General features: G+C 36.5%; 1 protein-coding gene across 1 annotated transcript in view; it reads left to right on the top strand.

The window, feature by feature from the left end:
* Window positions 1–15,224, top strand: part of etfa (electron transfer flavoprotein subunit alpha) — a 130,946-nt gene extending 115,722 nt beyond the window's left edge. The window contains exons 10-12 of the mRNA XM_028823062.2: window positions 8,746–8,811; window positions 10,546–10,626; window positions 14,646–15,224. Coding sequence (XP_028678895.1) covers window positions 8,746–8,811; window positions 10,546–10,626; window positions 14,646–14,684 — 186 coding nt within the window. The 3' untranslated portion in view covers window positions 14,685–15,224. The remainder of the gene's footprint in view (window positions 1–8,745; window positions 8,812–10,545; window positions 10,627–14,645) is intronic.
* The last annotated feature ends 893 nt before the right edge of the window (window positions 15,225–16,117 follow it).

The raw sequence follows: 16,117 nt of genomic DNA, 5'->3' as shown, positions 1-16,117 counted from the left end.
GGAATCAGCTTTACAAAAGATAGCAACGTGAAGATAATCTTTCAGCATTTTTAGACGAGCGTCCGTATCGTCTAGGTGTGCAAACAGCCCCCCTGCTCAATCCCCATACGTCAGGATCACAGATAGTCAGCGCAAGAGAGAGAGAACAGTAAGCCGGGTAGCTTCTCAGCCATCTGCCAAAAGCGTCCCTTGTATGAAATCAACTGGGCCAAACCAACTGAGGAAGCATGTACCAGAAATTAAAAGACCCATTGTCCGCAGAAATCCGCGATATATATTTAAATATGCTTACATATAAAATCACAATTTAAATGACCGCTACGCGCTCGTGTTGACTCGGCGACGCCCAGAGCAGAAGAACGCGCTCCGGCCGCTCCAACCGCGCCATGCGGGGAGTGAGAGAGACGGCAATATCTCACACTCTCTCCCCCCCTTAAAGAAATTAAATGGGCGCGAGTGAGACCACTGACCTCCCTCCCCTTCTATTAGTTATAGGTTATAGTACGTTCGGCTTATCCATGCGTCCGGCTTATCTATGATACGATTTTATTTTAAAAATTCGTATGATTTTTGGTCTCCGGCTAATACATGAGTCCGGCTTATAGACAAGAACTTAGGGTACTTGGCCATCTCATTCCTTCCATCACTATTGTTGAGATTTGAACAGGACCAATTTACTCTCCATAATACCACACTACCCTGACATTTATAAGAGACTCTTGTGGAGATTAGAGCTGAAGTTGTTCCCAACGAATGCTTTCTTTTGGCATGGACCTGTAATTCAGTGTTGCATCTTTTGCCAGCTATTACAGCAGACAGACATTTGCTATATTTAACAATTAGATTCTTATGCCTACTCTGAACAGCTATTTATTTTCTTCATGAGCAGTAAACATTATTTTAATCTTAAGATTTTTTTAGCCTAAAAGGTTGACTTCTTTGTCCAGAGAAAAAAAAACATAATGGGGTCACTGTGATTGTCTTCTGCAAACTTAATAAGAAAAGTTTTCTTCAGGTTACTGTCCCAAAAGTCTCACTGCTGTTCATACTGCATTAATGAAAAATGTCCTGCCGTAAGAACTATCTGATGTTCTTGTGCAATCTTTTTTTTTTTTGGATATAATGTGCCAATTATCTTGTCATTTTTTAGATTTCCCCTAGATTTTTGATTACTCCTCTATCTTTAGATTATTTCATAAGATATTATTTTATCTTGTATGACAAAAAACAGAGTTATTTTTTTACCCTTATAGACTAGAAGAACATACATTTTACTGATGATTGTCTGTTTTATTGGTTAACATAGTACATGAATACTTTAGCACCAGATTATATTTACTTAATTTTATGAGCTAATGAACTTTGTGTTTCATTTAATTTTCCACATGATCTGAATCTACTCCTACTTCTGTAGGCAGTGCAAAAAATGCGTTTGCATATTTGGCATTAAGTGAAGTCTTTCCAGTGTTGGCATTGCAGTCTGCCGGTGGAGTGCCTTCTCTTCTCTCTGTCTTATCCATTGATGGAATATCAAAGCACAGCTGAGGCTAAATCCATTTTGAAAATGTAAGGGTTGCTTCTCTTCTGTTTGTGTTAGGAGTGGATGTGTCCATCTTTAAGAAAACATAACATATTGTTCTAAATGGAGTATTTTTCCAGGCTGCAGAGACAATGCATAACGCAAGATAATGGTATATGTTAAGAAAGCCTAAAATTCCAAAGTATTATGAGGTGTCCCTGAAAATAATTTTTCTACACGTTTTTGTGTTGTAAATCACACAGTGTCCATTACTGCGTTTGCAGAAATGTATTGTAGCAGCTAGCTGACATCTATTCCCTGTAGGCAGGACTAGGGTTGTCATGATATCAAAATGTCAAAGTGCGATACAATACTTAGACAAGTATTGAAACCCGATACAGTTTTTGATACCCAGTACATTATTTTACGGAACTCAATAAAAAAAAAATATTTTAATAAACTGCAGTTCTGTGTGCATTAAATTCTTAACACTGATGAAAGCAAATAATAGAAATTTTGTGCATTAAATGAAAACTAGTGAAGTTCCATAACAAAAAAAAAGCAAAGAAATCTGGGCAACCTTTTTTTTTTTAATTGATGAAAAAAATGCTGTTACCTACAGTAGGTAGTACGATGAAATGTTAAAAATGTCATTAAAAGTCATTTGAATATGTATTACAATCTTTTGAAAACAATATATATATATACATTTTATAATAACCATTAAATGCATTCTGTAAAAAGAACATTAGTGTGGTCTTTTGTAAACAGTAGTTCAGAAAAGTAACACAAACGGATTACTAACACATTTAAATGCTTTGCATAAATGCAAACAGAGCACATTGCATTTTTGTGTAAATAAATTATGATTATGTCTTCCTAATTTTTTGCTGGAGACCAGCATACCAATATGCTCTTCCATGAGGCCACTGTGTTCTTTTGTTGGTCTACAAATGAGCTCTGGTGTACTGAAGCACAAGTGGAAGCATATGAGCACACACGGGTCACACTACTGCTTATGCAATTGAACATAAAGTTATAGCGTCTTACATGAAATAGTAAATGTGATGAAATATAATTTTAAAGTTGCATGTAATAAAAGAAAGCAACATGCAACGACAGCACACTTTGGAGGGAGCGAAGAAATGCCAGTGCTTAAAACTTTTGCCCCTGAATGAACAGCACAGAATAAAGCCAACATGCATGCAGGTGAAAATAGTTGCAGACCTTTGTCTTAACGTGTTAAGCATTTAACCGACAACACAAAATGTTTTAACCTGTAGATAAAATATAATGCTACATCTCTGCTTCAGATGCAACAATTTACAGGTTGATATTTATTAATGTTTCTGTACTTAAAAAATTCTTTGTATTTCTTTGATGGTCGTTTAAGCAGAGCTGGTCAATCCATTAGGTGCCTAGGGTGCCGTCATCTTGGAGCAGTGTGCTCCAGACACCAAGGAGGACTTCTCCGCCTAGGGCTCCATATGGGCTTTGACTGTCACTGCCTTTAAGTGTTTGACTAAATTAATTTTGTTAGCCCCTTTAGTTAGTGTTGTATGGTAGCAAACCTTGCATACATGCTTACATGTTATCCCTTTTCCACAAAGGAGAAGTAATTCTAGACATCACTCCAGCTTCATCTTTTATCAATTAAGTGTGCTATAAAAGGTTCTGAAGCCATTGAAGTTGCCATATTAACACCTATGAGCAGAGGAAAATAGGGCTGCAACTGTAAATATGACAAACCTACAGTGTATTTGGAATGCAGGCTATAGAAGTGATGCCATGAAAAATGTGAATTGAAGTAACTTTTAAATGGTAAAATTGATATTTATTGATATTTTGATACTTTCGACAACCCTAGGCAGGACACTGTAGGTGCCTTATTGAGATGCAGGTGACATTGCCAGGGATCACTGTTTTAACGTTAAAATTACTTGCTTTTGTTTCCCGTGTTTGTAGCTCAGTAGCAGCACTGGGCTGTGGTTGGTTGGTGAACTAGTTTATGGCACATAATTACTTTACCCTTTTACTCACAGGGCGATTCACTATGTATGCTTCATGAAAAGTGACTGTTTGGCACGATACTAGATAGAAGTACAAGGGGGTGATATCTGTGTATGATGTGATTTGTCTATGTAAGATATTTATACCCTAATTGACACCATTCTCAATAGCAATTTTTTTTTCCTATTTCTTAATCTGGAGTAAGATACAATATTCACTTGACAAAGGAGCACTAACAGGACCCCTGTGTTAACACAGAAAATTTTACACACTGGTCATAATATACAGGTACTGTCAGTCTCTCAGTACTGTCACTGCAGTAAGGTCAGGGAGCGAGAACCACAGGAGGACCATGGAGTAGAATCACTACTCCTTTGGTTCATGAATACACAGTTGAGGTATCTTGGCTGTGTAGGTAGTATGCTGATAGGAATCTCACATGAGGGGTCTTTCATCTTTTAACTGATCTGGAAGCATCTGGGGATTCTCCTGGTGGTGTTAAAAACATTTTTTCCCTCGTACACATTCACAGCATATTAAGTGTCAGTATGATGCTTGAGCTTTATCTGATCATATACAGTGGGTACACCACTCCTTGCTTGCTAATGGCTATGGTATCTCCCTATGACTATTTTCAGTGATGCTTGTCCTCCAACCATACTTTGATATTTGTACTTGAATGATACAGAAGTTCTTGTCTTCATCCACCCCCCTTATTTCTTCGGTCAGTAGTATACAGACAACATCTTCCACAGTTTCCTCTAGCTCATGATATCCTTGGTTGCAGCTTCCTTGTTAACATCTCCATTGCCACTCCTATTCATGATACATCACACATTTGAAATCTTTGTCATTGATGTTCCTGTTTAACCTGCAACAACAACCAGCCCTGTCTCAAAGTCACTGCTACCACAAACATAATGAGCTCCTTATTCTGCCCAGCACTCTTATAAACGTATGTGAGCATCATTGGATAGTTTTTGCCTAATTATCTTATTAATCAGTCAAGCCCTTCCCCCCCCATCCTTAAAGTGGTAGTTAAGCATATGCTGCATCCTGGCACTTTGGCAGCCATTGTTCACTTATGGTACAAATTGATAGCCATAGCCAGTTGTTTCACATGCAGAGATACACTGAAACTATGATTTCACCCCCAGTTTTAGTGACTGCACTAAAGATAAAATTTTCTGTATTTGAATGATATTAGAATTGCTATTCACAAGTGTATGTAAAATACATACCAGATGAAGGAACATTTTTTTGTGAGGAAAAAAAAGTCAAAAAGAGTTAAATGTGCCAACAACAAAAAGTTGTCTGTGTCAGTTAAACCAGGTAAGCAGACTATGCAGCATTTTTAAAGTGACACTTCAAGCCACCTATAGTTCCTCCTTGTGCTTTAGAAAAGAACATTAGGATTCCTGATTGTGAACTGTGAACAAAGAGAGTGCAAACCTGAAGAATGGAATCTTCATTTGTGTACAGTATAAACACTACATACTATACTAAATTTGTGACTAAATAAATGTAGTTTGTAAGATGAATTTATTTATATATATATATATATATATATATATATATATATATATATAAAATCCTGGGAGGGAGGCGAGACGTGATCTTCTCGGAAGACAATTTGACGTCCCGCAAGAGACATTTGAATGTCATGCGAGACAAGGCAGTGAGACAACATTTAAAACAAGTTCACAGACATCTAACCAAGCAGTTGTTGGAATGCTTTTGGCAGATAGACATCATGTGTTCCCAGCTCTTAAAACAACGACAAGCAGAACATGCAGCTTGCAGGTCGAAAAATCTGCTTCCAAATTTCGACATTATTTTTCGTGATTCCTTTATTTATTTAGCACAGCGTATCTGTATACACAATTTTGATGTGTATTACTACACCCCAAAGCTGTGCAGATTAGATTGAATGTGTATTTCAAATTAACACCCCGTCCAGGTTTAGTCCTTCCTTATTCCTCATAGTCCTGAGATTGGCAATGGCCCCCATGACCCTGAGTTTGATTAAATGGATTTGAGAATATTACATTAATATGAAACTGCATGGTAAATACATAAAATATGACATCACTTAATAGGTCTTTGGACTGCAGTTTATATAACATGAAAATTCACCTTGTAGTGTAATTAAAAGTATCCCAAAACAATCCAGTTAACACACTGTTCAGGTATGTTAGTGTAGCACAGGATGGCCATGGATGTTATTTAAACTTTTTTGTTCAATATTTTGACCTGAAATATTCCTGTAATTCAATGCCTGAAATTAAGCACCATGTACAAATGTGGCAAATAATGTAAAATATTATGGTATTGTTTTACTAAGTATGTGCTATATGTATATTTTGGTATATATTTTTGTACTAAATATCAGTCTAGAAGCATCACAAAACTTGAGAGCTGGTTTCAAGCAGCAAGGGACCAAGTTATGCAGGCCAGCATTTTCTCTGGCTGAAAAAAGCAGTGGATTGACAGCCCCTTTCATACTGTATTATCCGGACTGGCTTTTAACTCCAGGAGAACCATGTTCACAAATTGATGCACTGTTCCTCTGGGGTTGGTGCAGAAACATTAAATTGTACTAAAATATTCATATGTCAGTGCATTTGGTTGAAAGCAATTGATGTGGTCTTCCCAGGAGGGAGCCTGGAAATGCTGCTGGGCCTTGCACTCTGCCAGACACCCTAAGCACTCTTCTTAAGAGTAATTACATAGACTGCCTGCTCAAAGAGCATTTTAGAGCGAATATACAATAATTTTAAAGTCTTTGAGTAATAATATAATCCAAAGTTGAATGTTTTAGCAACAGAAATACATTAAATATTCCTATTACAAATTAATCAAAAGTTCTAAATACAGCAAAATTTTCTCTTTTCTGTGGTTGTATTATTAGGTATTAATTTAAATGATACTTTTGAAATATTCTGGCACTTTTGTGAAGGCAACTAAGCAATCATCAAAATTTAGTTTTTTAGTTCTTCAATATTGCCTTATAGTAAGGAAAAAAAAATAAAATTCATCCATCCATTATCTAACCCGCTATATTCTAACTACAGGGTCATGGGGGTCTGCTGGAGCCATTCCCAGCCAACACAGGGCGCAAGGCAGGAAACAAACCCCGGGCAGGGCGCCAGCCCACCGCAGGACACACCCACACACCCAGCACACACTAGGGAAAATTTAGAATCGCCGATGCACCTAACCTGCACGTCTTTGGACTGTGGGAGGAAACCGAAGTACCTGGGGGAAACCCACACAGACACGGAGAGAACATACAAACTCCACTCAGGGAGGACACTGGGAAACGAACCCAGGTCTCCTAACTGCGCCACCGTGCCGCCCCAATAAAATTCATATAAGAGTAAATATCAATTTTTAAACAAAATTGCCTAGTTTTCAATTTTAAAGTTAACATTTAATATCAATAATATGCAAGGTTAACAAAATTAATTGTTTTTATGTTTGATATTTAAAGATTATTTTAAATTGTTTTTAATCCTCATATATAGTACTGTGCAAAAGTTTTAGGCAGGTGTGAAAAAATGCTGTAAACAAAGAATGCTTTCAGAAATATAAATAATGATTGTTTATTGTTATCAGTTTACAAAATGCAAAGTGAGCGAACAAAACAAAAATCTAAATCAAATCAATATTTGGTGTTACTACCTTTTGCCTTCAAACCAGCATCAATTCTTATAGGTACACTTGCACAAAGTCAGGGATTTTGTAGGATTCTAGTCAGGTGTATGATCAACCAATTATACCAAACAGGTGCTAATGATCATCAATGTCACGTGTAGGTTGAAACACAGTCATTAACTGAAACAGAAACAGCTGTGTAGGAGGCTTAGAACTGGGTGAGGAACAGCCAAACTCTGCTACCAAAGTGAGGCTGTGGAAGACAGTTTCATGTCATGGCAAGATTGAGCACAGCAACAAGACACAAGGTAGTTCTACTGCATCAGCAAGGTCTCTCCCAGACAAAGATTTCAAAGCAGACTGGGGTTTCAAGATGTGCTGTCCAAGCTCTTTTGAAGAAGCACAAAGAAACGGGCAACACTGAGGATCGTAGACGCAGTGGTTGGCCAAGGAAACTTGCAGATGAAAGACACATCGTTTATTACCCTTCGAAATCGGAAAATGTCCAGCAGTGCCATCAGCTCAGAACTGGCAGAAACCAGTGGGATCCAGGTACACCCATCTACTGTCTGGAGAAGTTTGGCCAGAAGTGGTCTTCATGGAAGAGTTCCAGCCAAAAAGCCATACCTCCGACGTAGAAACAAGGCCAAGCGACTTAAGTATGCACGAAAACATAAGAACTGGGGTGCAGAAAAATGGCAGCAGGTGCTCTGGACTGATGAGTCAAAATTTGAAATATTTGGCTGTAGCAGAAGGCAGTTTGTTCGTCGAAGGGCTGGAGAGCGGTACAATAATGAGTGTCTGCAGGCAACAGTGAAGCATGGTGGAGGTTCCTTGAAGGTTTGGGGCTGCATTTCTGCAAATGGAGTTGGAGATTTGGTCAGGATTAATAGTGTTCTCAATGCTGTGAAATACAGGCAGATACTTATCCATCATGCAATACCATCAGGGAGGCGTATGATTGGCCCCAAGTTTATTCTGCAGCAGGACAACAACCTCAAACATACAGCCAAAGTCATTAAGAACCATCTTCAGCGTAAAGAAGAACAAGAAGTCCTGGAAGGGATGGTATGGCCCCCACAGAGCCCTGATCTCAACATCATCGAGTGTGTCTGGGATTACATGAAGAGACAGAAGGATGTGAGGAAGCCTACATCCACAGAAGATCTGTGGTTAGTTCTCCAAGATGTTTGGAACAACCTACCAGCCGAGTTCCTTCAAAAACTGTGTGCAAGTGTACCTAGAAGAATTGATGCTATTTTGAAGGCAAAGGGTGGTCACACCAAATATTGATTTGATTTAGATTTCTCTTTTGTTCATTCACTGCATTTTGTTGATTGCTGAAAATAAATGATTAACACTTCCATTTTTGAAAGCATTCTTTGTTTACAGCATTTTTTCACACCTGCGTTAAACTTTTGCACAGTACTGTAAGTGTGTACATTTTAGGTCAATTATTTATCATTCAGATGAATATTTCTTGCTATCCTGCTAATATAAAACATTATTATAAACGAAAGGAAAATGTTTTAGAGACTCAGCTGTTTTCTTTTTTATAGGAACTTTACATTGCTGTGGGGATTTCTGGTGCAATTCAGCATCTTGCAGGAATGAAGGACAGCAAAGTATGTATACTTTATCAAAGTAAAATCATATAGTTTTATTTTAATGTAATTCTAGCATTATGATTGATAAAATGATTAGTCAGTTTATAGAAAAGCACCTGCCAAGCATGTAAATTTACTTTGAGCAAATGATGTAACTTGTAATACCACACTCTTGTTTAAAAGAAAGAATTATTCACATTTTTCTAGAAAAATATGTATGGCTAAATATTAAGCCAGTTTAAAGACCAGAGACCTCTGTCTGCTTAAGTGGACTGATTACACTTGCTGTTTATCTGTTTAAAAGTCACATTAAACATATCTAACCACCAAAAAATGGCTAATTTCAGAGTCTGACACTTGCATTCATGCATAACACTGTACAGTTTCAATTATAGATTTTGCATTCCATGAAATTAAAGATGGTTTTTGATGGTTCTACATAAGTACAGTAATATGGAAATGCAATAAAAGATAATAAAACTTTAAAGAGGTTTGGCAAGTCTAGAGCGCCTAGAGCTTATACAACTGATTGCAAAGTTTGCTTATTCATGTTGAAGATTTTATATTCAATTATAAATGGCGTTATTTGGTGAATGCAATGCTTTTCTGCTAAGGAACTAAATAATAACCCAACCTCATTTTAAAGCATTTTTAAAACCAAAATTCTTCATTCCCTTGTAAGTTTTTTATGAATTTGTTAATGCTATACACTGTGAAGCAACATTCTTTGTACAACTTTAAGAATGTCACTTTCAGTGTAAACCTTAAACTTTCTTCAATGACAGGCAGTCGTGTATGCTTTATTAAGAATGTATTGTTTAACTCTAGAAACTTAATTTGGCAGAATAGGTTTACTTTTTCTCCTTTATATTATTGTTTTTCTTACACGTGATTCCATTTAAAACCAAGGCACCCATTCTAGCTTTATCTCAACTCCTATAGAGTTTATAATGTTCACCAAGCATGAGTCATTCATGAAAGTACTAGAAATACATTTTCCTAATTTGCAGTTGTTGTTTTTATCGCTTCTTCTTTTCAGCCACTATTATTTCCCTTTCTTGTCTCTGAAGTAGTGACCCATTTTAAAAGAAAGTACTGTAGGAATAACCAGTTCTGAGTTCTGTAGAAGAAAACAGTTTTATGTAAATGTGAAATGTAAAACTTCTTGTGTAGTCATGACAACAGTCTCCTGAGTGGATTTCTTCTACCATGTGAATTATCTATATCAAGATCCTGTGCACTTAAAGACTGTGTTTTAAAAGGGAACCTGAGAAGCTTTTTAAAGAACTATGTATAATTTATTTGTGTTTTTGTCTGAAACATGCTTGAGAAACCATTGAAAGAAATTTTCTGCTTAGAATGGAGTTCTAATTTATGCTCCTAACTTAATCAAAAGTCATAAAGAAGCATGATAGATGTTTATTAGATAAACCTATGTCTTCTCTTCACCATATTTATTAACAAAGGTATTAAGAAAGTAATACTTTTTTATAATTTTGTTCACAACACCAATGCCTGATGTTACTTAGATTAAAATTGAGGATCATTTGTACAGTTTTGTTTTATTCTTCTTTTTACTTTGTTTCAATAATAGCAAAAGAAATGTTCTTGGTTGATGGGTAAAGCAGGTGTTATTTCAAGAAGTACATGATTTATGAATATGACAAAGTTTTTTTTAAACATGTGACACAATAAATATGGACACAAACTGAGCTTTGACAAAATAATTTATTTTATTACTGTTGTTTACAGACAATTGTTGCAATTAATAAGGACCCCGAAGCCCCTATTTTTCAGGTAGCTGACTATGGACTTGTTGCTGACTTGTTTAAGGTAAATCCTGCAGAATGTTGAAATTCGTAGTGGTTTTGATCCATGCCTTTTATCAGTCTCTTTAAAGAAATACTCCACCCAAAAGTATTTTTGTATATGTTAGTTATTTCATGTACTTTGTAGAGGTTGCTGTGTAAAATATTTAATGTTATGTTTTAATAATAATAATAATAATTCTTTACATTTATATAGCGCTTTTCTCACTACTCAAAGCGCTTGTTTGTGGAGACTGACCTCTGTACGCCATTCGCTGGCCAAGAGTCCTGTATTCAAATCAAAATGTCTCTCCCATGAACCTTTGGGTTTCCTGTTGATGTTTGAGCTGGTAATTCTGGAACTGTTTAACAGTACTTTAGCAAAATAAACCATCCATTCTGCACGTGTCCAAGATAACATGAGATTTTGTTTTCCTTTTTTCCATGAACATTATTCATACTGTTTGCCATTGTACAGAACTGGTGACCATTTAGTTCTGTTATGTGAGAAACTTATCTCTTTCCATTTTATATTAAAACATGAGATTTTTTTTTTTTAATCGTCCACCACTACACAGCATATGGTGTAAGTAACATAACAAAAAAAAATGGGTGGAGTATTCCTTTTGGTGTTTCATTGTACTGTGGATCAGTTCCCACCCTGTGATGATTAATACATTGTGCTCAGTGGCCTCCTCTTCTACTAAGTTTCTGAAGCTAGCTTACTCAAAAGTAATTCTATCGACTCAATGTGTGGCACATATTGATAACAAATTTGACTTTGAAAGACTATCTTGTTTAACTCTATTAATAGTACTGTATATACTTTAATTTAGCAATATTCATAGCTATTCTGATGTTTTTTGCCACAGTTTTACTCACTGTTGAGTATATGTACATGCAAACTGGTTTGAATATGCTTTATATGTCTAATTCATGGCTGCATTTAAAATTTCAGTATTTGTTTCTCTATGATGTAGGCAGCTATGACAGGTAAATTGGAGGAAAGTACTTCAAGCATACTGCTTGACTTGAGCTTCTTAACTCTTAAGAAACCTTTTACAGTCACTGTGGATTCAGCCGTCTACTGTGAATGTTGCCTTTTTGAATACCTATTTATAATCTGGAAATTCTGATTCTAATGCTGAATTTTATGACTTGTCAAAGTATGTCCTACAGGAATGGTTGAACCTGTTTTTAGCACACAAAATCAATTCCAGAAAAAGTCACACTTGATTATTACAATGGTTAATGACAATATTTAACATGTATTAAATGAAGGATGTTCTTAATTAGTCTAATCGAGGCCACTACATTAGTATTATTTCTTCAAATCATTCATGTGTAAGGCATCAACCGAAGGTTGAGCAGATTGACACATTTTACAAGGTGCTTTCTTCCACTTTCCAACAGTATTCATTAAGGGTAGTTACTGAATATTCTATTATTTATGAAATAATTTCTTTAAAGGAATGTAAACAAACTAATGCTTTTGTTGAGCATTTATATTGTATAAGCAGTTTACTTTTATCACTGTTGTAATTGTTTCGTCTTCACTATTATAATTTAATACCTTGCAAAATTTGGAGGCACTATGTACATTTGTATTCATAAACATTCATTATTTAAACGTCTTACTATTCTGCCAAAATATATTTCAATTGAAGGAGCTTAAATATAATTTTCTGTAATATTTGCTCATCTCTTCATTTTTCCTCGGGAAACATGGTTTATCAGCCAGTGCCAGAAAATGTTGAAAGTTTTAATAATTGCTAGATTAATTTGAATATGAGACATTCTAAGTTTTTTAATTTTATCTAAAAGGATTCCTAGGATGCTTCTATTTTAGACAAACCTAAAAATAAAAAATGATTTTATAACTTTTTTAAAAGAGAAAAAAAGTTAAATATCTGTTTAAACATTTTCTTGGGTCAAATAAACGCATATTTCTCATTCTGTGAAACTGATTTATTTTGTAAACAAGATAAAGATATGGGTAATATGCATGTGGTGCCCTCTTAGTTGTTTACGTACATTTGGAGCCAACTGGCACAGGGCAATGGTATACCCACCTAGGAAAACAACTGAAGGTGCTGCCAACATTTAATACCACTCCTGTTGTAAAGTCTGTTGTTTGGCCAGTAAACACAAGCATTTGAATAACCTGGAGACAAAGTGACAGTCGGAAGAAACAACATGTACACAATTTCCCTAATAAATTTTGTAAGATGCATTATTCCACATAATGGAAACGCAGATCTGTTTAATAATTGAGAGACTGAATTCATCGTTGGCAAGTTCACCTGGGATGCTTTAGCAGCGGGACAGCCCACTTCCCTTGGTACGGTCAAAGTAACTGATAGTTAACACAAGTGACAGGTGTAGGTTTTCAGGTTTACTTTATATTACCTTCGTCCAACTGTTTACATGCATAAATGATTTTGTAGTGCAGCTCCAAGGGAGTCTCTGTCAGATCAGTAATAAAACAGGCGTAATGTAGCATGGTGCCAAGAATTCCAAACAGGACCATTGATAACATTCATTGTTTGATATAAAAGAAGGGGGAAGTATTTATTTTTACACTGGCTGTTTCTCATTACTTATTTACTAAGTTTATGATGCGTGACTGGTGCTGGTGTTTTAGTAAAACTGCCTAAAAGTTAGGGTAATAAAAGCCAGATGAGCTGTGACCCCGTGGCTATCATTTTACCTCATGAAGAGTTCTCAGGTGACAGTGTCTAATTTAAAGTGTTATAATGTAGCCTGTAATGAGTCAATGGCAATTAGTATTCTTCTAATAATAAGACAATAATAGCAATTTTAGAAAATGGAGACACAATCCTAAAACAGTAATCAGTATTGTATCCAGTATGATCTTTGTTTAATATACCCTTAGAAATATTTCAATTGAGTCTGCTTGGAAGAGAGTCAAGACGTTCCACGCGCCTATCCAGATGGGCTGTCTCAAATTGGGACCTGAGTGCTGCCGTGCAGCGGGCGACACTTCAGCACCACACCAATTCTGATCCCCAACAGGCCTGACCCCATTGGCTGTCCGACGGTTTTGACTTTTCCAGGGATGGAGCTCCTGAGGGCTTTCCCCAATCCCCTTCATAATGTGAGCAGTCTTCCTGTGGGTGGCTGCAAGCAGAGCTGCTCTCGCGGGTGGTCCAGCTTGCAGGATCCTTATTGTTGAGGACCTGAGTGGCTGGACCAGGCCGGGGGGTTGGGGGAGATGGGCACGCCTGCATAACATCTGGCTGTGGCAGATAGAGGGTCATTTCCAAAAGGTAGGACTGGATCGCGTGTTTGCCTGAATCCCAAGCTGTTTTGCCATGTGGTGGGTGCGGCAATGCGCTTTACAAGTGCATGGTCCCTAACCTGACCTCACCTGACCTGCTTGGAAAAAGTAAATACATGAGGGCAGTGTTTCCTTTTATGAGGAGGTACATCCTGTTGGGTACAATTCTTCTGAAAGCACTGTAATATGGTGCAGTGGTAAGTTTTGCTGCCTCTCGGATTTAATGAACTGAGTTCCAACAAAAACTTGATGACTGTCATGGTGCAGTTGACATGTTCTCTCGGTATCCATGTACAGTAAGTTTCAGTCTAGCATTCTGGTTCCCTAGTGTTTGGGTTGTCCCAGGTTAAATGAATGTGGCTGGTTGTGGACTTTCACCTGATATTGTTAAGACAGGCTTCAGCAGCCTACAAACCTGTAATGGAATACATGGGTTTGGGAAGTGGATGAATGTACAATTTTGACTAGTATTATGTATATTCTTCATATATTCTGGAAGGTTAGTAATGTTTTTTCTTAGAACTTCAATGTTTCTTTGATTCTGTTATCACTTTAAGCAGCAATCTCCTGGAAATATTCAGGGTTTATTCTGAAACCAACTGCTATAAGAGTTTAATTCTCTGTAGACAACCTATAATGCTTTTGTACTTTCTTTAAAAGGCTTGATATTTTATACAGTAATAGCTTGTAATGTGTGGCCTGACACTTTGTTCGTTTTTTTTTTTTTTTTTGTCTTTTTATAGGTCGTTCCTGAAATGACTGAGCAGTTAAAGAAGAAATAATATATTCACAGAAAACAATCATGTATAAAGAAACAAACCTCTCAGGACTGATCTAGGTGTTGTGCTCTTAATCCTGCCTCTCTTCAGTGACATTCAGTAGTATTCAGATGCCATATTCATTTTGATCTGTTGATTTGTTTTACAAGTAGTTGGATCACACAGCTCCAGAGAATCCATGTAAGACCTAAGTGGCCTGAGGCCTGAAATCTCAATGCAGTTTTGTGTTTTCATTGATTTTTGGAGAACACTTAACATAGCTTCCTTATTGTCATCTGTAATGGGACTAAGAAATTGTGGAAATATTTGACATCAATAAATTAATTATAATCTTTATAATTCCCTAACTTGTTAAACCATGACGCACAGAGTTCCTTACACAATAAAGACTGCATACTTTTAAATTACAATCAAATGTTTTGCTTAGCTTAATAAACCTTGACTACAGTATTATTGTAGTGTATTTCACAGTATGAATGAGTGAAGGTATATTAATTATATTAAAATGAACATTTCTGAAATAAACAGGAAAAGTAAACAAAAGTCTGCATGCCTGACAGTTTAAATGAAAAATATATTTGTGTTTTGCTCTCATTCATTTTCTAAATGTAATGAGCCTTTGAAAATTTTAATAATACATTGTGATACTTTTTTAAAATGTAAAATAGAGCATGCAAATACAGATGGTTAAAAACAATATACTGTATAGCAGATTAAGAAAGTAGTCTAACCTCTTCGTTTTTTGCACACAGTATTCTGTTGCAGAATTAACTTTAAATAGACTAGGGGGCTGTGCCCCCTGCTCGCGTCACTCGAATTTTCCTACTTCCATTATCTCTAACCTGCTCTGCATGTGTATCGCGCCAAATGTCTTTTTCCAGCCCCAAATTCTTAAGAGATGAGAGCACAGGAAGTGCGTCTGCCAAAAGCATTCCAACAACTGAAAGGTTAGATTACCATGGTCTTGTTTGAAAATGGTTGTAAGCAGGGCATGACTTGACCGTCTCAAAGGGATGTGAAAGTGTCTCTCTTCAAAAGATTACGTCTCGTCGCAGGTAAAAAAAAAAAAAAAAAGTCTCGTCTCATCCCAAGATTTTTTTTATAATGGGCAAACTTGGTAAATGTATCTATCAGTACATTCAATAACCCATAATGACAAAGTGAAAGCACAGTTTCAGAAAGGTTTTCAAATTTATTACAAATCAAAAACTGAACTCTCATTTAGGTATAAGTATTCAGAGCTTTTGCCATGGTCTGTTTTGTTTAATTCTCCTTGAGGTGTGTCTAGACCTTGATTGGAGTCCACCTGTGGCAAAGTGAATTGCTTGGACATCGTTTAGAAAGGCACACACCTGTGTCTATAAGGTCCCACAATTTAGACTGCATGTCAGGACAAAAACCAAGCCATGAAGTCCTCGGAACCCTCTGTAGATATC

Source organism: Erpetoichthys calabaricus, chromosome 17 (assembly GCF_900747795.2).
Source record: "Erpetoichthys calabaricus chromosome 17, fErpCal1.3, whole genome shotgun sequence".
In the NCBI taxonomy this organism is placed as follows: domain Eukaryota; kingdom Metazoa; phylum Chordata; class Cladistia; order Polypteriformes; family Polypteridae; genus Erpetoichthys; species Erpetoichthys calabaricus.
This window is presented reverse-complemented; position numbering and strand designations above follow the sequence as displayed.